Here is a 26,821-nt window from a genome sequence, read left to right on the forward strand (position 1 = left end):
GTGTCACTGATGGGCATTTAGGTTGATTCCATGCATATCTTGCAAAGACATTGATTCCATGTCTTTGTTACTGTTAATAGTGCTGCAATGAACATTCATGTGCATGTCTTTATGGTAGAATGATTTATATTCCTCTGGCTGTATACCCAGTAGTGGGATTGCTAAAAATATGGAATGCTTCATGAATTTGCTCATCCTTGCATAGGGGCCATGCTAATCTTGTCTGTATCATGCCGATTTTAGTATATATGCTACCAAAGTGAGCACAAGCATTCGTTTCTTAGTTATTCGGTGTTTATCTTGTTCTGCTGCATCTTCCTCTTCACAGTGAATACATATGGGGCCAGGACCACCAAGGCCACTAGAGCACAAATTCTAGCTTTCCCTATCAAACCCATTCTCCCCATGGTCACCTGATCTATGGAAAGGGTCCTCACTTAACTCCCAGCCAAGAAAAGAACAGGCCACTCATGGTGGGTATGAAAGTATAAGCCATGCAAATGTTCTGGGGTGAACTCTGTGGATGACTCTCCCTCAACTCTCTTTTCATATGTTTGTGTTTTCTCTTCTTGTGGAGTACTGGTCCTTATCATTTGCCCATTTTTCCTATTGAATTTGCTTTTTTCTTGATTTGTAGGAGCTCTTTACATATATATATATATTCTGAACACCACCCTCCTTATTGGTTATATGTATTACAAGTATGTTTCTTCTCTAATGCTTGCTTTTCATTCTTTTTTTCCTTTAATAATGTGGGGTGAAAGAAGCCTGACAAGAATGCATACTGCATGGCTGATTTACATAAAACTCTAGAAACTGCAGACTACTCTCTAGTGACAAGAAGCAGATCAGTGTTATCTGAGGTGGGGGATGCTGGGGTAAAGGGATGGAAAGTGGGATTAAAAAAAGCATGAATCAACTTTGAGAGTGATAGTTATATTCATATCTTGATTATGGTCATTTCATGGATGTAGCCATATGTCCAAACTAATAACATCATATATGTTAAATATGTACAGTTTTTTGTATTTCAATTATATCTCAATATAGCTGCTTTTTTATATAAAAAGAAATTTGAATAGTTACATTAAAGGGTATCTAATCTATAACCCTTAGCAATATTTCTTTTTTAAAAAAATTGTACTTTAAGTTCTGGGATACATGTGCAGAACGTGCAGGTTTGTTACATAGGTATACATGAACCATGGTGGTTTGATGCATCTAGCCACCTGTCATCTAGGTTTTAAGCCCCACATGCATTAGGTATTTGTCCTAATTCTCTTCCTCCCCATGTGCCCCCGCCCCTGACAGGTCCTAGTGTATGATGTTTCCCTCCCTGTGTTCATGCCCTCCCATTGTTCAGCTCCCTCTTATGAGTGAGAACATGTGGTGTTTGGTTTTCTGCTCCTGTGTTAGTTTTCTGAGAATGATAGCTTCCAAGACATGAATTTATTCTTTTCCATGGCTGCATATATTCCATGGTGTGTATGTGCCACATTTTCTTTATCCAGTCTATTATTGATAGGCATTTGGTTTGGTTCCAAGCCTTTGCTATTGTGAATGGTGCTGCAATAAACGTACGTTTGCACGTGTCTTTATAGCAGAATAATTTATAATCCTTTGGGTATATACCCAGCAATGAGATTGTTGGGTCAAATGGTATTTCTGCTTCTAGATCCTTAAGGAATCACCACATTGTCTTTCACAATGGTTGAACTAATTTACACTCCCAATAGTATAAAAGCGTTCCTATTTCTCCACAGTCTTGCCAGCATCTGTTGTTTCCTGACTTTTTAATAATCACCATTCTAACTGGCATGAGATCATATCTCATTATGGTTTTGATTTGCATTTCTCTAATGACCAGTGATGATGAGCTTTTTTTCATATGTTTGCTGGCCTCATAAATGTCTTCTTTTGAGAAGTGTCTGTTCATATCCTTTGCCCACTTTTTCATAATGTTGTTCTTTTCTTGTAAATTTGTTTAAGTTCCTTGTAGATTCTAGATATTATGCCTTTCTCAGATGGGTAGATTGCAAAACTTTTCTTCTGTTGTGTAGGTTACCTGTTCACTCTGATGATAGTTTCTTTTGCTGTGCAGAAGCTCTTTAGTTTAATCAGATCTCATTTGTCAATTTTAGCTTCTGTTGCAATTGCTTTTGGCATTTTAGTCATGAAGTCTTGGCCCATGCCTATATCCTGAATGCCATTGCCTAAATTTTCTTCTAGGATTTTTATGGCTTTGGGTTTAAGTCTTTAATACATCTTCAGTTAATTTTTATATAAGGTGTAAGAAAGGGATCCAGTTTCAGTTTTCTGCATATGGCTAGCCAGTTTTCCTACCACCATTTATTAAATAGGGAATCCTTTCCCCATTGAGACTTGTTTTTGTCAGGTTTATGGAAGATCAGATGGTTGTAGATATGTGGTGTTATTTCTGAGGTCTCTGTTCCATTCCATTGGTCTGTTTGGCTACCAGTCCCATGCTGTTTTTGTTACTGTAGCTTTGTACTATAGTTTGGAATTAGGTAGCATGATGACTCCAGTGTTGTTCTTTTTGCTTAGGATTGTCTTGGCTATACTGGCTCTTTTTTGGTTTCATATGCAACTTAAAGTAGTTTTTTTCTAATTCTGCACAGAAAGTCAATGGTAGCTTGACGAGAATGCCATTGAATCTACAAATTACTTATGGCCATTTTCATGACATTGATTCTTCTAATTCATGAGCATGAAATTTTTTTCCATTTGTTTGTGTCCTTTCTTACTTCCTTGAGCAGTGGTTTGTAGTTCTCCTTGAAGAAGTCCTTCGTGTCCCTTGTTAGTTGTATTCCTAGGTATTTTATTCTCTTTGCAGCAATTGTGAATGAGAATTCACTCATGATTTGGCTCTCTGCTTGTCTATTGTTGGTGTATAGGAATGCTTGTGATTTTTGCACATTGATTTTGTATCCTGAGACTTTGCTGAAGCTGCTTATTAGCTTAAGAAGATTTGGGGTTGAGTTGCTGGGATTTTCTAAATATACAATTATGTCATCTGCAAACAGAGACCATTTGACATCCTCTCTTCCTATTTGAATACATTTTATTTCTTTCTCTTGCCTAATTGCCATGGCCAGAACTTCCAATACTATGTTGAATAGGAGTGGTGAAATAGAGCATCCTTGTTTTGTACCGGTTTTTCAAAGGAAATGCTTCCAGCTTTTGCCTATTCAGTATGATATTTGCTATGGGTGTGCCATAAATAGCTCTTATTATTTTGAGATATGTTTCATCAATACCCAGTTTATTGAGAGTTTTTAGCAGGAAAAGATGCTGAATTTTATTGAAGGCCTTTTCTGCACCTATTGAGATAATCATGTGGTTTTTGTCATTGGTTCTGTTTATGTGATGAATTGTGTTTATTGGTTTGCATATGTTGAACCAGCCTTGCATCCCAGGGATACAGCTGACTTGATCATGGTGGCTAAGTTTTTGCTGAGCTGCTGGATTCATTTTGCCAGTATTTATTGAGGATTTTTGCATCGATGTTCATCAAGGGCATTTTATTCTATTTTTTTGAAAGATTTTTCTGGTAAATTTTTATCTATTTATTTCATCTAACTTTTCAAATTTGTTGGCACAAAGTTGTTCATGACACTTTTATATCTGTTTAATCTCTGTAGCAACTATGGTTTTAGCCCTGTTTTATTCCTGATGTTTTTAAAATATAAGGCCTCTCTTTATTCTCTCTTGATTATTCTCTCTAGAGATTTTCATATGTTATTCTTTTTTGAACTTTGTTAGTCTTGTCTTAGTTTTGTGCTGCTATAACACAATACCATAGACTGGATGACTTGTAGCAACCAGAAATTTATTAGTGCACAGTTCTGGAAGCTGCAGAGTCCAAGATCAAGGTGTCTGCATCTGGTGAGGGCCTCCTTGCTCTGGCACACCATGGTGGAAAGCATCATATGGTGAAAGGGCAAAGAGTGTTGGGGAGAGGCAGACCCATCTCTGCAGTAATGAACCCACTCAAGTGTAATGGTATTAGTCCATTCACAAGGGCAGAGCCCTCATGACCTAAACACCTCTTAAATGTCTCACTTACTAATATCATCACAATGGCAATTAAATTTCAACAAGAGTTTTGAAGGGACTAAACATTTAAACCCTAGAAGTTCTCTTCATTATATATTTCCTGCCATTTTCGTTAACTTTTGCTCTTACTTTTTAATTTTTTCCATTTTTTAAAATTTATTTTTCTGTTCCTTTTTCCTAACTCCTTATGGCTAAGTGATTATTAAGATGAACATTTCTTTTTTTTTTTTCCTGAGGTAAGCATTTACGACAGAGCCTTTAAGAACTCTTTAACTGTGTTCCACAGTTTTGATGCATGATATATAATCTCCTGGTAATTTTATAGTTAGACATTATTTTTCTTAATATTTTCTAAGTATTTTATAACTTCTATTTTAATTTTTTGATTGATGGGTAATTCAGAAATGTATTCTAGGCTGGGCGCGGTGGCTCATGCCTGTAATCCCAGCACTTCGGGAGGCTGAGGTGGGTGGATCACGATTTCAAGAGGTTGAGACCATCCTGGCCAACATGGTGAAACCTGGTCTTTACTAAAAATATGAAAAATTAGCTAGAAGTGGTGGCACATGCCTATAGTCCCAGCTACTCAGGAGATTGAGGCAGGAAAATCGCTTGAACCCAGCAGGTGGAAGTTGCAGTGAGCCAAGATCGCGTCACTGCACTCCAGCCTGGAGACAGAGTGAGACTCTATCTCAAACAACAACAACAAAGAAATGTATCCTAAATGTTTAAATGTTTGGTTTTACTAGTCATCTTTTTATGATTGTTCCTAACTAAAATGCATTGGAATTAAATGTTATTTTCGGCATATCAGTTATTTGACATGGTGATTTCAAATTGGCTAACTTGGTGACTTAGCTTTTGATGAATTCTCATAAATGTTTCATGTCAATCATGGAACTAATTATGTGAAATCTCTTGTTGTTGAACACAGTGTAGCTAGATGTATCAGATATACATGAGCATGCTGATGGGTGGCTTATGGTGGGGAGGACAATATCCAGTGATGCCTTTAAGACAGTCTTTCTCAAGTAAGGCAGAAGGACTGGGAAGCTATGAAATTTTTCAATTTGGTTTTGAAACACCATCTGAAGGAATATCTAGGCGTCTTATAGACTTTGGTAGACCAGGACTTATTGCAATTTCTACTGCTTCTGTTGTTCCATACTATGCAGATCCTAAAGTGAAGAATTCTAGTTAGTTAAATTGATTGCTCATTTTATTGGAACACCTCAGAAATGAATTTAGATTTACAGAGTTGTTCCTGATCCTGTTATTTGCATGAGAGTAAATGATAGCTGATATATCAAATCTTTCTAGCCCAGCAAAACCCAAACCTGTAAAATATGAGTGGTCTAACTAGCTGGCTATTCCAGGTGCTTGAACTACCTGCATAAAACAACAACTGCAGCGGTTTGCTAGCTGGCTAAGGAAATGCTGTGTAGCAAAGCAGCAGGCAAGAGAACAGTTCTAAGAGGGGCTAATCAACTTTATACAAGGTAGAATAGCTTAGATGCGGGTGCCAGTAAACATGCTGTCTCAGTTCTCCAGTTGTGTCTGGCTAGAGGGCTCCTACTTCCAAACATTTAATTGAAAGCACTTTGGTGCCTTATCTAAGGAAAAGGCACACTTGCATTTATCCAGACTATTTACGAATAATTCCTGCTGATGGGATCCATCAACTGAATGACCTCCCCATAGGTTGACACTTTCAATTTGGTATGTCACACCCACTCTCAAATTATAGGACAAGAGATTCACGTCCCCATTTTTTTTTTTTTTTTATGGAACATGTGGCTACATAACTTCTGCAAGGAGTACAGGTACTCTCAGCACTGTTGCTTATTTGTAGCCAAAGCTAGGATAAACACCAAGGAAATGGAGAGCCTGGCCTGGGAATGGAGAACAAAGCCTTCTGGGATGCAGAGACTTATAATGGGGAAGGGAAAGTGTATGGAACCAACCAGATCCCCCTGGAAGGTTGGTGGGAAAGAGTGTCAAGCTGCTTCCAAGTACTTTTCCCAGTGGATGATGCTTGATTTTTTTTAACCTGGGCTTTCAGTGGTGGAACACACAGCTGTGGCTTGAGGACTTGTTCACAGCAATCTTTTACAAACTTATATTTACTGGTGTAATAGTTTCTTGAGTGTTTTTTAGTTGACAGTATTCATTTTTGAGGAAAATCAGGATGTTTTTCAGGATTATATATGCTATGCCACATAAGAGGTTACGATATTTCACATTAAATGTGGAGAGGATCAGAATCTGAGAGAGTTGAAAAGTTCATCCATTTCACCTATCAGGACATTGCCCAACTATAGTATCTTGACAGTCTTTCTGTTCTTTGTGATTTTCAGGCAATACCATCAAGTTCCTTTGGCATTCTGGGTAGCAGGTCAACTGGACCTTTTATGATAAGGGTCTTTTTTTTAGGTACGATGATAGTGGCTTAAAAAAACCAGCAGGGCTGACTGGGCACAGTGGCTCATGCCTGTAATCCCAGTACTTTGGGAGGCCAAGGCAAAGTCAGGAGTTCGAGGCCAGCCTAGCCAATGTGGCAAAACCCCATCTCTACTAAAAATACCAAAGGAAAAAAAAATAGCTGGGCATGGTGGTGAGTGCCTGCAATCCCAGCTATTGGGGAGGCTGAGGCGGAGAATCGTCTGAACCTGGGAGGCAGAATTTGCAGTGAGCAGAGATCATACCACTGCACTTCAGTTTGGGTGACAGTGAGACTCTGCTCAAAATAAACAAACAAAAAAACCAGCAGGGTCATTTGGATTGCTAGTTTAGACCCACTTATATCTTGCTAAAAGTATAGAGCATGGTGTCTGTTTTTTATATAAATATATTATTTATGAATATTGACCAACCTGCAGCTTGATGGCTGTCATCTGGTATACCTTGCCTATCTGTTTAGTTGGCAATTTAGTAGCATAATGACTTCTGTCTTTTTGGAGGGCACTTTTGAAGCTATTGTGCTGTATTAGATGGTAACTTCATTGCCCTTAGGAAATTATACTAATTTTACTGATTTCTAAACTACTTTTCTTCATGTCACTTTCTCATATCATAATAAAACCACTTATAACATGTAGAATAAATTCTAAAATCTTTTTTAGTGATAGTGTGTTTATATCATAATATAATGCATTTCCTGTTGAATATGTAGGTGTTTTTCAATTTTTCCTTATCATAAATTCCTAGAAATGAAATTGTTAAAGAGTATACAAATTTTAAAAAGACTTAGGTTACTTATTGCCAAATTGTATTTTTGCACTAACTTATATTCTCATCAGCAATGTATAAAAGTAGATGTTTCACTGCTCCTTTCAATAAAGCTAGATATTGGCATCTTAAATAATTAATACTATAGTATTTCATGTTAAAATAGGAAACATGTCTTGTCAGGGTTTGAATAAAATTTTTGTTTTAATTTTGCAATTTATTAAGGGATGAGTACTTTTAAGTCTTTATTCTGCTTGAAATTAATTTTGATGTCTGATGTGAGATTGGGATCTAACTTATTTTTCCCAAATATGTAACTAGTTGAATAATCCATAATTTTCTGACAGATTTGAAATAACATTCTTTTAATTAACTAAATATGCTAATTTCTATAGACATTTATTTCCACATGGATATATACATATATATGCATATATGTGACTTTCTAATCTCATTCATCAATTTTTCTATTTTTGGAACAGTTTTAATTATTGTTGCTTTGAAATACATTTTAATATCAGGTACTCACTGTATTTTTATCATCATGTTCTCACAAGAAAGTATGACCTAAAATGTTTTAAAACAAATTTTTAAAAGAAATGTGTTTTTTAAAATGTTTCAAAACCTAAAAAACTTTAAAAGCCAGACTTTTAAAAATTTGTTTTTCCATTTATTTATTTATTTATTTATTTATTTATTTATTTATTTATTTATTTATTTTTGAGACAGAGTCTTGCTCTGTTGCCCAGGCTGGAGTACAGTGGTGCAATCTTGGCTCACTGCAAACTCCACCTCCCGATTCAATTAATTCTCCTGCATAAGCCTCCTGAGTAGCTAGGATTATATGTGCCTGCCACGACACCCAGCTAATTTTTGTATTTTTAGTAGAGACGGGGTTTCACCATGTTTGCCAGCCTGATTTTGACTCCTGAGCTCAGGTGATCCGCTCACCTCGGCTTCCCAAAGTGCTGGGATTATAGGCATGAGCCACTGCACTCTGTCAAAAATTACTTTTTAACATTAAACTTTTGTCAAAGAGGAATTGTAACTTATGCATATTAACAATAAAGCCTAAACAAAATATGTAATTAAAATATAACGTATCACTATGACACTAGAAATTATGGTATTTGCCATAAACGTGGGAAGGATCAGCATCTCACTGAGATAAATAGTTACCTACATAACAGTTACATTTTTGGGCCACTTTTCAGGTTGTCTCAGTTGTCCTCAGTGAGAACTCCAAAGCTCTCTGTTGGAGCTGGTTCATGATATGTTCTAGTCAATGAATGAGCCAGTGATTCACTGTTACATCTGTTCTCCTGACCTGGACCTGGTTTTTCATGTATCACTGTCTTGACCTTGGCATGCCCGGCATTCTCTGCTTTCTGACTGTTTGTCTGGCATCTGAATCACAGCTTTGTGCTGATCATTCCCTTGCCCTTATTTGCAGACTGCCTGGCCTTCCTGGTTTCACCTTAGAGCCTCATTTCCCTGATTCATTGCAGTTCTTAGATGGTCTCACTGTGCCAGGAAAAAAGGTGTCTTCTTGTTTTCTGACCCTTCCCAGAGCTCTTTCTTCGGGTACTGGCCTTTTCTCAGATATATTCATTATACACAATGAAACTTATAGGGCATGGAGTTGCACTTTAACTCCAGGTACAATGTATTTGCAGACTTACAGTGTATCTGTAATAGATATATCTGTGCTGTCTATGAAAGCAGTTTAAGAATTAATCATTTTCTTTTTTATACTACCTCACTTTGGTTTCAACTGTGGTGTGGTTCTTCATTTTCCTGCATATTTTGCCTTGAGATTTGTATTTGTATTTATTGTAAAGAGAAATAATAATATTTATGATGATAAGACAGAACCAAAGAAAAGTGCCAACTGAGAAAAGAAGAACTGAGGGAAATAAGATCAGCAAACAAAGTTTACTTTAGCAACATTACTAAAAAAAGGGACAGTGCCCCAAACAACATGGTAATCACAATGACTGTTTTGAAACTTCATGTCAAACTACTTTATGGTGTCTCTCAACCACTAATTCTATTTGGAAGACTTAAATAAAGGTATACTCATTAAACATTTAGCAGAGGGAGCTTACCTTTGTGAATGTACAAAATACTCTACTTCCATGTCCATAAAAGAGTGAAGCTTCAGAAACAATTATTGGTATTCTTTTTTACTATTTAGAACTCAATATGGGAAATAATTTGGAGATTCCTTCTGTTTTCTGTATAGCAATGAAATTTTGCAAATGCATATTAAGAACAACAATGAAAATTTTGCACTTTTTCTCAGCAAAAATCATATTAGGAGGCCTAAAGCATGAGCTATGTAGTTGCCACATGCTACATCTTTGTTTTTATGCAATGTAATCTTAAGCCTGCCATCAATTCAGAACAATTAGTTATTTTTTCTATGAAGAAGGGCAGAATAATACATTTTGAGTCATTAAAGATGAATCAGTTTTCAAAAGCTTTGCCTTCCAATCATTTTCTGGAAAATAAGTGATGTCTAATGATAAGTCATAAGTGTAAGGAGATGATTTTATGAACTGGAATTAAATGAGTATTACTTTTATTGGTACATCATGAGTATTACTCATTTAATTGGTACTAATGATGTACCAATAAAAGCAATTTTTTGAGCTTTGGAAAATTTAGCAATCTATTGGTTTGAGTTTCAATGGATTATTCATTTTATATTTTATATTTCCATTAGCTTCTCTACATTACAACTCCATAAGGCATTTGAAAGAGGATGTAGATGAAATATGACACTGACCTTTGAATCTTTTTAAGGGGGAATGGGCTAATGCGATGTTGAAAAAGGTTTATGTGTATAATACAGGTATTATATACATGCATATCTTATATCACATTTTCTCTCTAATTTCTTTTTAATTTTTCTCTATAATCTTCTCAATAATTTACAATGATAACTTTATATTTTTTGAGTTATATTTTAAAACTCAAAGACAAGGTCATTTGAAAGTGTTATGGAATTAATAGGGGCTTTTGTCATTACATATTTCCTCATCTGTATGTTTTGGAAACAATTACATCATGTGGACACTCCTAGACTTGAACAGTTTGAGCTTCTTGGCTATGAAGGACCTAAGGTAGATCAAGATTCTGATTTTTAAAAATCACCCTTGTAGATTAAATGGTGGTCAAGACTAGCTCTTGGCTTAACTATGAGTCCTGGTAGATTTTACTATGAAGTATTGGGGACAGAGTCCTTAAATACAGAGGAAATAAAAGAGATCTTAGGCCACCCATCTTTGCCATGAGTCTGGGACCTGGATAAGATTCTCAACTCTGAATCTTGCCCTATCGGGAGACTTGAATGGTTTCTCTGAAAACATAAAAGAGAAGATGGATTTCTTTTTGTTCAAGTCTTCTTTTGTACCTCTAAAGTATGTCTTTTGGGGGCCGGCTGGGATTATTAAGCATGGTAAGTATAACTCTTTCTCAAAGACTTGAAGGCTGACTACAGAGGTTGCTTTTTACAGCCTTTGTGGGTCTTGAAGGTGGGAATCCATTTTCTGGGTGTGCTTCATGGCACCACATTCAGCTCAGAAACTTGCAGATGGGGTTGCAAGTGCAAGATTCTGGGTCAGAGATGTATCCAGTTACTGTTCTCTATGAAGGGGGCACAGATCAATTCCCTCTCTGAGGTAAAAATTGCTTTTGGCCTTATGACTTTGTCTTTTTAAAGGTTAAAAATCATAGATTCATGTCATATACAAAAGACAGGTCTGCATAAAAGGCACAGAGATTTCTGCACTTCTCAAGATCAGTTATACTTAAAATATCTGAGATAAAAAAATATTATGACATAAAAATACTCAAAGCAGTAAGAGTCTACTACAGCCATAACAAGCTCATTCCAGATTTTAACCACCTTACTTTACCCTAATTTATTAGAATTCTCTTCTGTTTTAGATCATTTCTTGTTCTTTTGTCCTAAGGGAGATGAATAAAGATTGGGCACCATTCTCCATGTGATATTTTATTATAATCCTTGAGGCATTTGTTAGTTTCCTATTCAAGTTTCCATTTTCAGAAATATATAAGCATGTTTTTGCCTTCTTACTAGTCCTGTTTCCTCCTTACTAGGTCTTCTGTGAAGCTTTGCTGGTGATCATAGTGACTTTCTGAAGATCCTGTGCTTAAAAGTTATTGGACAAAATCCCCATCCTTACTTAGACAATTTTTACTTTCAATACCAAGCCTTTTTCCTAAAATTAAAAAAAAACTGTCTATGTCTGCATCTACATCTAAATCTCTCAAACTGCTTTTTGACCACATGGATGACTCACAGTCAACTAAACCTTGAGATGTCCACAAGGAAACTCATATTCCCCAGAATCTGTTCCTCACTGTGTTCCTTACTCAGTGAATCATCCCACCATCCACCCAGGTACCTACACCAGAAATATGAAGGAGAATTGCTTGAACCCAGGAGGTGGAGGTGTCTGTGAACCGAGATCGAGCAACTGCATTCCAGCCTGGGCAACAGAGGGAGACTCTCTCAAAAAACCAATAATAAATAAAGACTCCTGTTTTTGTGATATTGGAGATACCACGGACTTAATTAGAGGGCCAGCAGGCAGCCAGTTGCAGTGTTTGTTTGATCTTGAGGCTATCACCTTATCCACAGCCAGTTTCCCTAAGCCCTTAGATAAAAACCACACCATAGCATAGCATAGGCAGCAGTGCTTCGTTTTTGTCTTTTAAGCCTTCTTTAACAGGGGTGTACAGAAGGCATAGGAAGAAGCCTCACACCAACCCCTGGCTTGACATAGTTTGTCATCAGCCTGAATCCAGTTTACAATCTACCTTGGAGCATTTTTAGTCCCAGTTACCCTCTCAAGAGTGAATCTTTTTCTTTTTTTCCTTCCACCTTCCTTTTTATCCCTCCTTCCTCTCTCTCCCTCCTTCCATCATTCCTTCCTTTCTTCCTTCCTTCCTTGAAAATAAGTTGAAAGTATTATGTTATTTCACCCCCCAAATACTCTACATGTATATCCTAAGAATAAGTACATTCTCCTACATAATTACAACACCACTATCATAACTAAGAAAGTTTATAATAATATAATTATATGACTTAACTTTCTCCAATTGTCTCTCCAAAAATATCCTTTGTGGAATTTTTAGAATTTCTTGTAAAAGATCACATATTTCCGGTCTCTTAAGTCTTCTTTAAACTGATATAGCTTCCATGGTTTAACTTTATTTTTATTAAAAAGCTTTTTTTTTGTCTCTCATGATCTTGACATTTTTTAAGCATCCAAGTTTAGGTTTCTGAAAGAATGACTGATGATCGCTATGTTTCTTAATTTTCATTTTCAGAATGATTAGATTCATGTTACACATTTGACTAGAGCACTCTGTATTCTTGGTGATGTTGTGTCTTTCTCATTATTATATCAGGAAGCACACAGTGTTAATTTTTCTTCTTAACAGTGATGCTAAGTTTACTTGTTTGAGGTAGTGTTCACCAGATTTATTTATTACAAAGATACCTTTTATAAGGAATCTTTGGGTGTGGCGCTTTGAGATTGTATGACTATCCTGTTTAAGTTAAATTGCTTTTCACCCAATGGTATTAGCATACTTAATGACCCTTGCTTGTAAACATAATTATATTGGCAGTCAGAAAATATATATTGTATAATTTTACCATTTATTTTATATATTTTAGCGGGCATTCTATAGAGAAGTCTCATCTCCCCATACCCCACACCTTTTTGGGAGGATTTTGAAATATCATTATGTACTCATAGATTCTTTTTTCACAGGATCATTTTGACCAGAAATAAAGGAGTTCTATTTTGAACAATTTTTTACAGTGTTTAGCATATATGTCTCATGTATGTTTATTATATGACATTTCTTATCATGTCTTTTTGAAATAACATGTTTTCATAAATTGCATACTAGGCTTTCCTTAAAACACTTTTCCCAGTTTTGATATGTTGTAGTTGGGTTAAACTCTCTCTCTTCATTTACTATGGCACACAACAATGATGTTGACTTATTTCATTTATGTTCCTTTGGTGAATTAAAAATGAAGTCAAGTCTGTTATTGTAATTAAAAATTCATGGGATTAAGTTCCCAGTGATAAGGTATCATATGCAGAAATAAACCTCTCTCTTCTTCTCCCTGACAACGGTGTACATGCAGTTAATCCTTTCTTTGTCTTTTTTTCAGGATCGACGATTCAATGATGAAATCGACAAACTAACTGGATACAAGACAAAATCGTTACTGTGCATGCCTATCCGAAGCAGCGATGGTGAGATTATTGGTGTGGCCCAAGCGATAAATAAGATTCCTGAGGGTGCTCCATTTACTGAAGATGATGAAAAAGTAAGATTTTATGCCTGTTGTGACTTGTACTTTCCTTTTTAGTCATTGATTGCTCTTCTCCTTTAAAAGCCAGGAATTAAGTGAATAGCTGTTAGATTAGCCCATTCATGGATCAAATAACTTTTTCTCATGGTATACAAAATGAAATGGGAGTTTTTCGATATTTCATAGAATGTGGTATAATCAAAAATAATTACTTCATCTTTTTTGTAGCTTGCTTTTCATTATAAGCCTTGGTAGTATTGTTGTTATTCCCTCGTCTTTATCTTCCTTATAAGTAAGCTTTTTAATTGAAGTTCACAACAACACCACACATGGCCTAAGGGAAGATAAGAAATATAGGAAGATTGCTGTGTTTCAGAAACTCAGCACTTTCTCCTATATTTTTATAACTACAAAGAATTGTTTTCTCAGTTTTATATAAAAATCTTAATAAAAATAAATGTTATTTGTTATTCCAAATTGCTAATAAAAAGAACATTACTTTTGTCCCTGAAGAGTAATTGACCTTAGTGGAAGTAATGTACTTTTTGCTCTAAAATTTTAAGTTCTTTCACTAGTAGTTTATTTACCAGCTTATATTAAAAGAGAGAGGCCTCAAATAACTGAAGTCCTGGCTTTGAAGCTCCTATCTTTATATTAAATAAAATCGGGTTGAATATTTATAACATTTGTGCTAAAAGCAAATCTCAGATTAGTTTAAGTTTGATGACTCTTATATTCCTATTTAATTAAAAAACACTTTATAATTTAACCTTCTGAATGTGGGTTTGTTATTTGCCGATGCTAATTACGAATGCATTAAATTAATGCAAATGTTCTGGCACAGAAGGTCGACATGAAATATGATTGTAAGGAAATTAGAAAGTTTTTAAGTGAAGAGAGTTCTTGATTGAGGTCATTTTTATAGAGGAATTCAGATGCCCCAAATCTCCTATCATATGGAGTATGATAGGATCTCAAAAGATTTCTTATAATGCAGTAAACTGCTGTGGGGTATGATGTACTTGTGGTGGGATCATAGATGGAACAAAGATAAATCCCAATCATGTTATGTCATCCAGGAACTACGAAAGTCAGGAGGCAAGAATCATCAGCCAGATGTTCTCAGACAGACTGGGAGAACATAGGAAAGAGGTTTGTTCTCACTTGGATCTCAAGAGGCTTCTTGGAAGAAGTGATATTTAATCTGTCCTCTGAAGTGAAGATAGGCCTTCATCAGGCAGAAATGGATGAGAAGGAGAGGATGTTTAAAAGTGAATATAGATGTAGGCCATCTCATTCACAATACAGATATTTCCATGGAATGTACAGATAAAACAGAAATTTCATGTTGTGCATTTTGTATCATAGATGGCAGAGTCCTGAGATGATGTGCCTCTTATACAGATTTACATAGAAGGATTTGGATTTTGTGTATTTCCAAACATAACCACTACATACCCAGGCCATACCCTGGACAGTTTAGTTTATACACAGATGGCAGTCCTGTCTTTGCTCTACTGCCTTCATTTAACAGGAACTCATTATATATTTAGTTCTTATCTTTGGTTCCATTTATGTTAGATTTGTTTTCTGAATTTTTCTCAGTAGACTTATACCTGTGAGATAGAGCTTCATGAGCTGTGAATAATTTAAAGGGAAAATCTGCACAAAACTTTGTACCTATCTTGAACAGCATCAATGTTTAGTTCTATTAAGGTGAGAGTCTGGGACTAAGTCTCAGCTCAGTTAATGGCAGGCAGCTGCTTGGGTGCACAGCTCACACTTACCTCTGTTTTCTCATCTGTCAGCTACACTATCCACCACTCCATAGCAGGAGAATTAAATAAGATCATCAGTGAAAACTACTTTGTAAAATACAAGAAACTAGGCCAGTGTAAAATAGTTTTTTAAATAATTATGTTTTCCCTGTAAGTTTTAAAATGTTCTTGATTTGTTACTCATCCCAAGCAACTTTTTTCTTAAACACTCAGATAAATACTTATCTGAGTATTTTCTGGCTTGAAATGTCATATTTTTCTCTTCTGCAGTTATCCCATGTACCGCAGTGGCATTTTATCTTCCAGCCTCTACAATTCCCACACCTGACTTGAAAACCCTACTCTAGTTTCACTTCTTATAAGAAGTCCAGCCAGTTAGTGCAGGTATATTGTGTTCATGCAGGTGACTCTGGCTGGAGAGTATTTCATCTCAATAACTTCCAGATCTAGTTATTGTTATTTCCTGAAAGAATCCTATACATTGTAAACCAAACAAATGGTGAAGGAGAAAAGCAGAAGACAAAATCTAGAAGCGATTCACAGAAAAGAACAAAATCTAGATATTTCCTCCAAACAGGGGAAGACACCAAGGCATAATGGCTGCACTTGCCATGTGGTGAGTCTGTCCGGGTTGAAATTACATCTCTGCCATGGCCTGAGTAGCCTTGGGCAAGTTACTTAGCTTCTCTGGGCCACAATATTCTCCTCTTAGAGGAAGGGTGATAATAACACTTATCTCACTTATCTCAGAAGGGCTGTAGGGAGATTAAATGAGAGACTCCGGGAAAGAACTTGGAAAAGAACCTAGCACTTACTAAGGTCTCATGAGTGATTAACTTTTTCTGACAACACGTGAATACATCATGTGTATCTCAGTCAAGTCTCAGTTTAAAAATTACTTTTGTCTAATTTAAGTCTATACATTCTTATTAAGTGAGTCTTCCAGGTTGCTGAATGGTGGTGCTGAAAGGGTGGCTCACCCAGAGAAGGATCGGAAGCTCTGCACCCCTTCCCTTATAGCTTGCCCCGAGTATCTCTTACATCTGGCTGTTTCTGAGTTACAACCTTTTATAATAAACTGGTATTCTATATGAGAGATTGGATATACAAATGGACAATGACAGTCCATGCAATGATAGACCCACATTCTCTTCAGCAGGCAGCTTAGAAGGCTAAATCCAATCTCTGCAGCAATCAGTCCAGCATAGCCAGGATTTGGTCAGTGATTGCCACCTTCCCTATTTGTTTTTTTTTTTGTTTTGTTTTTTTGCTCCTGTCATGCCCTCCATCCCTGCAAACTTTCAGCTCAGAGCCACTGAGAAAAAAGCCAAATGTGTTTCCTGAACTCATTACCTAAATGCCGTGTTTCTAGTTACGCTGCCTTTAGCTTCTCCATGCCAACAACCTCCAATCAGAACATACCTAAATTCTTCTTTTTTTTTTCACCATAAAAGTTGTGCATTGCCCTTCAAGTCTTCCAAGTGCAAGATATGGTCCAGGCTGACTTCCTTGTTAAAGCACAATCTGAATAAATAGCCTCTGTTTGTCCTCATTTCAAGACAGATTTTTATTAAAAGCAATCTATATGCCAGCTGCTCCTCCTGTGTTGGGGTTTCTTCAATTAAAAGGGGGATATATTTCTTTATAAGTTTATAAATCTCTTGCCTTATTATTAATGCACATACTCTTTCACTTGGTTGTACAAGGTTATCCTTATATGTACTAATTTGCATTCTATTTTTAACCCAGTTGTTTCTTACATATGCATCCACATATGAATATATTCTACATTTGTCATTGTGGGAGATCATGAAACTTTCTTTTCTTTTTGTATAGAGCCTAGTTTTTTAGTCCTTGTCCTATTACTGAGAATTTGGATTTCCCCCCCTGTTTTTCACTAATACAAATAGCCCCTGAATGAACATCTTGAAGAAATTACCTTTTTCTTTTTTTTTTTTGCCAATCAGTGTGAGCCTTGAACTCATGACCTCGCCTTCACAAGCGCCACGACATTCGACCGGAGCCACTTTGGACCCCGAAATTACCTTTTTCTTTTGTGTTATTTCCTTGAGGGTATATTCCAAAGACTGAAATTATGAGTCAAAGGGCAAGAAAAGTTTTATAGCTATCATTCCATGTTATAGATAGCCTTTGGAAATATTGAACCCATTTACAATGGGAGCAGTATGCTTATAACTAATTTCTCAGAGCTCTGCCAACTTCGTTCAATTCACATTTTAAAACTCAAATTAGTTTTCCTTGGTCAGCCAAGCAGGCTTCAGAAAACCTTCTCCCACATTCAACAGCATAAACTGCAGCGACCAAAGTAATTTCAGCATTGCTCACAAGTAAGAAACCAAGGAAGCAAAAAGGAAACCATGTCGTGACAGGCTCAAGTCGGAAAGTCTTCAATGCAGGTTCAAGTCTTGGCTCTGCTGCTTATTGAGTGACCTTCAGCAAGTGGCTGCCCCTGTCTAAGCCTCAGAACCTCCATCCCAGGGTTGTTGTGTGAAGTAAAATAGATAATAGATGTAAAGTGCTTAGGGTAGCACTTATTATCAATAAATGAACCTCATGAAAGTTCACCATATATTTCAAATCCAGACAAAAGTAATTTGAATCCTGTTCATAATTTTACTTTATACACATAACTGCCATGTCATCATTCACATGGGTAGTGGTAAATTTGTTGCACATTAGCATGATACGATTTGTATGTCCTGATATCTTAAAATGTCAGCGTCTAGAGACTATAAGTTTTTTTCTATATAATTTTAAAACATTTTGTAATATGGAACTCAGTAAATCATTTGAGATAAATTAAAAATTAAATTTGGTATACTAATTTCTGGGCTGTTTATGTACCTAACATAGTTGTACACAGGACCATATTGTGTTTCTTGAAAATTCTATACCTATAATTCATGGCTGTGCTATATCATGTAATACATATACTCTGTAATAGAACAGACTGGAAAGATCACCAAGTCTATTACCTGCCACCTTTTCCCTCATCCAGTGCAGGAAACTTTACCTGACAGAAAGTCATCCAGCCTCTGCCTGAAAAAGCTTCCCTTTTAATGACTTAAAAATCCTCATGCTCTTCAAAGTTCTTGGATAATCAGCAATAATTTTATCAGCAGTGGTGAGCATTTGTATGAAATATAGTCTACTCCATACACATATTAATAATTTAAGTTCCATACTGACAAATTACTAGTTTGGTAATTCATGCTGGAAGTACACACAAAGGCTGACCATGCAGGAGCGATGATTAGAATTTCTTGTTTTACTTCGTGGGTTTCAAACAAATGTTCCTATTTTTCAGCAATATGTATAAGCTAGCTGATTTAGGTGGTATGACTGACTAGATTCTTTGCATTCAATTAAGTCATTACTTGATTATTCCTGGGTGAGTGAAGGAAGGTATTATTTTGAAGACTAAAATAATGAAACCTGGATAGGAGCAAATATTTGTGATTAAGATGTATGGGCACGCCAGCATGAACCTGGGAAATGAAAAAGAGCAAGGGCTCCTATCTGTCCTCCCAGATTCCTATACCTCTGCCCTAAAAGTATCATTTCATATTGCAGTGTTCCATAAAGTGTGATGTGTTTATTACAGGTACTTTGCAACAACCAACGTATTAGCAGTTGTGGCTTGATGTTCTTCTTTGGCTAACCTCTATAGGTTTCTTTAGCACTGGTCATCTATCTTCAGCTCATGATTTAGAGTGTTTGGTTACCCTGCTGCTCTCCTTCATGCCGACATGTTCCGCCACCCCATAGAGCTGGGATGCAGCCAGCTTGAGCTTGGTTGCTGAGGGACTGGCTGTGTTCCAGGAGCTTGTTACTGGTGATGCTGCCCTGCCAGCTGGTGTCGAGGATGGTGCATGAATGATGCTAATGAGTCTGCAGAAGCTGGAGTTTTGTTATCAGCAACAGGCCTGAGACTCACGGTCAGATAATAGGAAGAATTTTATAAGCTCCTGGCCTTACATTTCTAATACTGTAAGGAGAATGTTTAGGATTCATGAGATGTCAAGAATGCACAAGGTATTTAAGTTTACTGTAGTGAGGAGGGGATGCTGACTGCATTATGCTGAGAAGGGGCAACAACTTGGTGGCCCCAAACAACTGAATGCGACTCACACGTGTATGACTTGCATGGGCTTTGACTGGCATAGAACTGATTTTTTTAAAAATCAGATTACCTGTAGACATGACTGCCAGCTATAAGTACTACTCTAATAGCCAACCCTCAAACAACTAATTACCTTAAAGTCAATTTCATGGGAGCAAAGACAGATTTCTTCTGTCATCTTATGAACAGTTTCTACAAAAGTTACTTTTCAAAGGTACTTTTTGAATACTTTTTAAAAATGTGGTTATATACCTGAATAGTGGTATTATAACAATACGAGAACAATACCACAATAGTAGTATTACAAAACTTCCAGGCAAGTTTTTATGTTTTATATTAATTCTCCCTTTATGAAAGATACACAAATGCTAAAAAAAAAAAGAAAGAAATGAATTAACTAATGATTAAAAATACACTTTGTGTTCTCATTTCATTTTTTTCCCCTTTTCTGCCTATATTCCAACTAAGTTAGATATTTGAACCTGTTGAAACAAAACTATAATTAAGGCCAGGTGCAGTGACTCGTGCCTGTAATCCCAACACTTTGGGAGGCTGAGGCAGGTGGATCATGAGGCCAGGAGTTCAAGAGCAGTTGAATTTTGACTAACATTTATTGAGAAAATACATAATGATCAAATATTAAGAAATTTAAGAAAATCAATAACACAATAATTGAACAAAATGAAGGAGGATATCTACAGAGTACATTTTTAAATATCAGATGCAGATAATGCTTGGTATGCATGTCGATTTACAGGCCCCTTGTAGCAGAAATTCCAATGTCTTCTTGATGGCTAATATACTGGCATTTGTAACTTCCCACTTCCCTAGCTCCTCTTTTTATGTTTCTAAGAATTACCAAGGAAATGATAAATGCTTAGTTGCAACATTCTCCTTTCCATCTCTTTCCACATACTCTGCAGGATCTAGGTAAGATAGTTTGCAGTTATCAGGAACATGAAAAATAAATGAACTCAGTAAGTTACAGGGCTGTTACTTTTACAATACTGAATGTGGAGGACTTGGCATGATCATTGATCTGCCTACTATTTTTAATAGCTATACAGTGTTCCATTTCTGTGGAAGAACTATTCATTCATTCACTATTTATTGAGTTCTACTTAGTAGAGAGTATTATCTTTAAGACATGGTTCCAAATGCTGAAGTTAAACTGATGAATTAGGCAGACAAAAATTCTTGCCCTCTCAGAGTTACATTCTAGTGATAAAAACAGATAACAAGCAAAGTAAATATATATAAGTATATAATCTAATTTCAAGTAGTGATTAGATACATAACTTTTTTAAGAGATGGGGCTCACTATGTTGCCCAGGCTTGTCTTGAATTCTTGGGCTCAAGCAGTCTTCCCACCTCAGCCTCCCAGAGTGCTGGGATTACAAGTATGAGCCACCATGTCTGGCCAGGATACATAATTTTTATAATTTAAATTATTCAGTTTTTTTCTGTAGCTTTTATTTATATGAATGTGGTTAATTGGTCTAGGTAATATCAGAAGGGCTAGCGGTAAAGTAGGATCTTTCATTAGGAAGCAAGATTCGATCTAGAGTTGTCACTCAAATATCTATGATAAATTGTGACTGACTCTTCAAGAGAATCTTTCTTTTTTTCCCCTTTTCTCCAGGTGTTCAGGTAAAGTGTGAATACCTGGAGTAAAGGGGACTCAACTCAGTTACTGAGTTCATTTATTTTTCATGTTCCTGATAACTGCAAACTACCTTACCTAGAGCCGCCAGAGTATATGGAAACCCCTCTAGGCTGCCTTAGGCACTAACATTTGAAGTACAAGAAAATATTGTCTTATTATTATGTTCACCCCAAGTAACTTTTTGTTGTATTTTCTTATGAGTATTAAGTTGTAATCACAATTTCAGTTTGCCATCTCCTGAACTGGGGAAGTTGAGACTGGATGATAGTAACCTGACATAGCCAGGCTGTAGATATGTATCATAATGCCGAACAGATAGGATTCTGGCACATCTGGGAGGTAAAGTTTGGGGGCTAAGGAGAGCTCAGTGTGTTCTGATATTAAGGGACTGATAGATCCATAGCTCTTAATGCTGGCAGGACTTGAAACAGTATTTTAGTTAAGCCACTTCTGAAAGTGCAAAATGACAAATAACTGTCTTATAAACTCTTCTCTGATTTATTCAGCACTTGGACAGGAGAGAATGGTTTGTAATTGTAGAGTAGAAATAAACTTGTTGGCAGGTAAAATTGTTATTAAATAACTAGAATGGGATGTGGTATTCTTATTTACTGGAGATTTCAAATTAAGATGGATAACCGTCTTCTTTGAATAACTACTGTTATCTGAATAAAGCAGCAAGGTTGCTTGTTTTCATCTTAGAATGTTGAAATATTTGAATTGAAATTTTTAGAAATTAAATTCCTTTCTGACAAGAAGTAAAATTTAGTAGAATCCAAGTATACTTGTCTATCTTTGAACTGAACATCTTTGCCCTTCTTGAATTTTTATCCTTTTCTTTGGTGATAAGATTATTTCCTAATTTTAAAAGTAATATGAGCTTATTATAAAAAACTTGAATGGGGAAAGGAAAAATTAGTATCACCCATAATCCTAACTTTCAGAGATAATACTGTTAACATTCTTTATTTACCTATATTTATTCATTTTCACCTATAAATAAAGGTATGTTTTAAAGATTTACATAAAGTAGTATAAACAGTATTTTATTATGCTTTAAATAATCCTTCAAAGATCTAATTTACATGTTTACATTATTTTCTACCATGTAATTATACAATAGTTTATTTAATCGTTTTATTTCTTAACATTTAGGTTGTTTCCAAAATCATGTTCTTATAAAATTCCAAATAATGACATCTTTACGAATAAGTCTTGGACTATGTCTTAGAATAGCTGTTAGGTTGAACTATTAAATTGCTATTTTGTAGGTCAAAAATGATCTGAGATGTGCAGTTTCACATGGTTCAAACTAATGCTGAGGATTACTGGGTCAAGGGATTTAAACATTAATTCTTTAAAGTGTTACTGGGATATAATTCAGGTACCATACAATACACCATTTAATTCAATGGCTTTTCGTATATTTGCAGAGTTGTGTAAACCATCACCACACTCAATTTTAGAACATTTTCATCACCCTAAAAGAAACCCTATACCCACTAGCAGTCAATCCCCATTTCCCCAGCTCTCCTACTCCTAGTATCAGTGTAGGAGTGTAACTTCTAGTCTACCTTCTGTGTCTGTGGGTTTGCCAGTTTGGGACAATCATATCAATAGAGCCATATAATATGTAATCCATGGTGACTGACTTATTTCCCTTAGCACAACATTTTCAAGATTCATTCATGTTGTAGCATGTATCAGTACTTTGTTTTTTATGGCCCAGTAATATTCCATCATATGGATACATTTTATTTTTATTTATTCATCCATCAGTTGATGGACATTTGTTGCTGTTTCTACTTCTTGACTATTATGAATAATGCTTCTATGAACATTTATGTACGAGTTTTTGTGTGAACATAGTTTTTCATTGCTCTTGGATATATACCTAGGAATTGAATTGCTGGGTCATAAGATAACTCTAACCTTTTGAGGAACTACCAGATTGTTTTGCAAAACAGCTGCACTGTTTTGAATTGGAACTAGCAATGCATGAGGGTTCTGATTTCTCCACACCCTTGTCAGTACTTCTTATTATTTTTTTGATTATAGCCATTCTAGTGAGTATGAAGTGATATTTCATCGTGGTTTTCATTTGTCTTACCCTAATGACTAACGATGTTGCTCATCCTTTCATGTGCTTATTGTTGGAACATTTGTTTTAAGGGCTCTTGATAAACTTCACCCATTTTCTCTTCAGAAAACTATATTCATTCGTAATGCCAATAGCAGTATATGGACTCACTAAACTTCTTTCAGCTTCAATAATTTTTAAAAATTGCATTCCCTTGATTTCTAATTTCACTTTATTTCTACCCCTTTGATTTATTCAGTGTATGCATGCCTTCCACAAGGAATTAATCAACCATTGGCCTAATTTTTGATATAATATTTTATAACTGATATAATTTTTTAACCAGATAAAAAACACTAGCATGATACAAACTGACCTAAGCCAATTCGAGTATACAACTTCTAGGTTATTCATAATACCTCCTAAGTATCTCATAATCACTGCAAAAAAGTACGAATTTGGTGGAAGCTGGCTACTTTCTTATAATCTTGCTATTTGGTTTTAATAAAAGCAGATCTTATTTCCCAAAGAACTTAAAACATATCTACCATTTGACTCAGCAAGTCCATTACTGTGTATATATCCTAAAGAAAATAAATCATTCTACTAAGAAGACATATATTTGTTTGCTCATCACAACACTACTCACAATAGCAAAGCATGGAATCAACCTAGGTGCCCATCAACAATGGATTGGATCAAGAAAGTGTGATACGTGGACACCATGGAATACTATGTAGCCATAAAAAAGAATTAAATCATGTCCTTTGCAGCAACATGATGAAGCTAGAGGCTATCATCATAACAAAATTAATGCAGGAACAGAAAACCAAATAATGCATATTTTCACTTTTAAGTGGGAGCTAAACATTGGGTAATCATGGACATAAACATGACAACAATAGACAATGGTGACTACTAGAGGAGGAAGGGAGGGAGAGAGGAAAGGACTGAAAAACTAACCACTGGGTACTATGCTCAGTACCTGGGTTATGGGATCATTCACACCCCTAAACTCCCAAACCAGCTTCACACAATATGCCCATGTAACAAACCTCACCTATATACTCAAATCGAAAATAAAAATAGAAATTATAAATTATAGAAAAAAGCAGATCGACCAAATCCTGCCACACATAAAGATGTTTATTTAAACAAAATTTTATGTGCAAGTTGAGTCAAATAGTTCATCCACTTTGCTCAGTAAGCTTCATGAAGCCCAAGCTCTCTTTGTTTTGGAAAATCTAAACATTCCTAACAATATTTCAAAGGGAGAATCTGGTTTTCTGGTGGGGGGCAACAGACAACCAGAATCCTTTGATCCAGTGGCAGGGTTAAACAACTTCAGGACTCATCTCTAAGGAAAAAAGTTTGGAACTTACTTTTCATACTTTATTAATGCAAAGATAGGTTGTATATTCTAGAGACCTAAAATATTATAACTGCATGAATCTTGAATGGCACAAATTGCAGTATTCAGAGTCAATATCTAAAATCCAGTGTGCTGATTTATAAGTTACGAATTTCACCAGTGAAATCTATTTCTAACATTGCAAAGCTCCACGCTATTGAAGGCAGATAAAGATCTCTGGAGCACTTGTAATAATCACATTTTGAGAGCAGCTTTCTGAATACCCCTGGAGTATAAATTCTCAATAGGGTGATTGTCTGCTCCTTGATGGCATATTAAACCTATCCCCTCTGTGTGTGTGTACACACATGCACACACACACACACACAGACACAGTTTCACATTGTCTTTGCTAAGGAATATAAATTAAATCACAGGCATCAGGACAGCATGCAGTATTTCTCAGTGTTAGCTTTTATTCTTAAATGAGAAAATAATAGAAACATTTATTAAGTGTGTACTCTGTGATAGGTGCTTTGCACGTATTATCTCATTTAATTCTCACAACAACCCTGTCGATATTATAATTCTCACCTTCCGGATGAGAACACTGAATGTGAGAGACTTTAAACATGTGACCGGGGTCACTTGACTTGTGCGTGCAAGGCCAGAAATTGTCTGCACCTGTCTGTCTTGGCACAGCACATGGGGATACTTGGTGGATGTTCATTATTTTCGTATTGTTGCACCTTCACTTTAGGGACCTATAAACACATAGACCATGCTGGGCCTGATACACATGTTTAGATGGTTAAATGAAGTTTGAGGTTTAACAATTTTTTTTTTTTGAGGAAACAGCACTTGACTGAGTAAAAAAATATTTCTAAATTACATTGCCTGGTGGCATTTCAGCTTTCCATAAGTATTTGTAACCACACTTGAGCTTTATGTCTGTAAGACAAAATTTTAAACTAACAGACTAAAGGGTTAGAAATCATTAAAAAACAATAATGGCTTTGTACATAGACAACTATGATGTAGATAATTTAATATTTTTATTTTCTTCAATTTTGTGCTTTTACTGACAAAACATTTTAAAATTTATGGTTGCTCATGTATATTTTCCTCACCTGAGGATAAAAAGAAAATGAGGATTAGTCTAATTTTAGCATTTTTCTTGCTTTAGAAAGTTGTGCCTCAAATCAGAATTTGCACATAGCGTTTGATTGCACTGAGTGACAAAGTGAGGTGTTCCAGTGTAAATTACCCTGCAGCCTGCTTAGAGCATTTTTCTATGTATAGCAAAATCTATGGAGTAGTCTATTTAAATGAAGCCATGTTATAGTTCTTGGTGGAGAATTTCACATATAATATAACTCTGTGACACAGTTTGTAATTTCTGTTTTTAACAATATGTAGTGATTTTTTTAAATCTGCTTAGATATTTATTTTTTCCCTTTCTTCTTTTCTGAACTGAAGGTAGAAATGAAACAATTTTTTGGTCATCTTCCATTATTTCCTTTTAGTTCTCCCACATGTGCCCTGGATAATATTCTGGCTAGATATGATTGTAGGCTATTTTCACTGGCAGGTTCTGATTCTATTGCCAATCAACAAAAGAGCATTTCCCCACCCCTTTCATATTCTGCACACTCCATTTAGAAGTGAGAAAAAGTCTCAAAGGTAGGCACGACTATATTACCAAAGCAGGCAGCAAGATCCCCAGGGGAGGGCCCAAGCTGGATTGAGAGTATATTAAGAGGAGGAGTAAGTAATGAACGGTTTTGAAAAAATGAGGTTATGTAAGTTAGAGCTACCTAGAGATGCTTTGAAGCTCTATTAGACACAGTTCTTGAAAGGGAGTTTAAATAAAACTAAAATATAATAGCAAACTGTCTCACTGGAGAGAATTTAAAATGATTCTTCACAAGAATTAATTGACACCGTCAGAAGGCTGGAATGGGTTTATCCATCCAAAAAGTGTGCTTGGTGTTTTGGAAGAATTGCTGTTCATAGCATATAATAAGTGGCTGTTCATAGCATATTATAAGTAAGAAATCAATACCTTTTCTTTAAAGGTGCCACCCAATGTTTAACAGTATTGGGTAGCATTATAGCATCTGG

The 26,821-nt window shown here is 35.8% G+C and overlaps 1 protein-coding gene and 1 non-coding gene across 2 annotated transcripts in view; one reads left to right on the forward strand and one right to left on the reverse strand.

The window, feature by feature from the left end:
* The window catches only part of PDE11A (phosphodiesterase 11A), a 409,487-nt gene that overhangs the window by 34,257 nt on the left and 348,409 nt on the right, over positions 1-26,821 (forward strand). The window contains exon 2 of the mRNA XM_002749280.6: positions 13,535-13,693. Within this exon, the coding sequence (XP_002749326.3) occupies positions 13,535-13,693 (159 nt within the window). The remainder of the gene's footprint in view (positions 1-13,534; positions 13,694-26,821) is intronic.
* On the reverse strand, positions 164-267 carry LOC118154917 (U6 spliceosomal RNA). The gene has a single exon (XR_004745171.1). It is a non-coding gene; the product is annotated as a U6 spliceosomal RNA (small nuclear RNA).

The sequence above is a fragment of the Callithrix jacchus genome, chromosome 6 (assembly GCF_049354715.1).
Source record: "Callithrix jacchus isolate 240 chromosome 6, calJac240_pri, whole genome shotgun sequence".
In the NCBI taxonomy this organism is placed as follows: domain Eukaryota; kingdom Metazoa; phylum Chordata; class Mammalia; order Primates; family Cebidae; genus Callithrix; species Callithrix jacchus.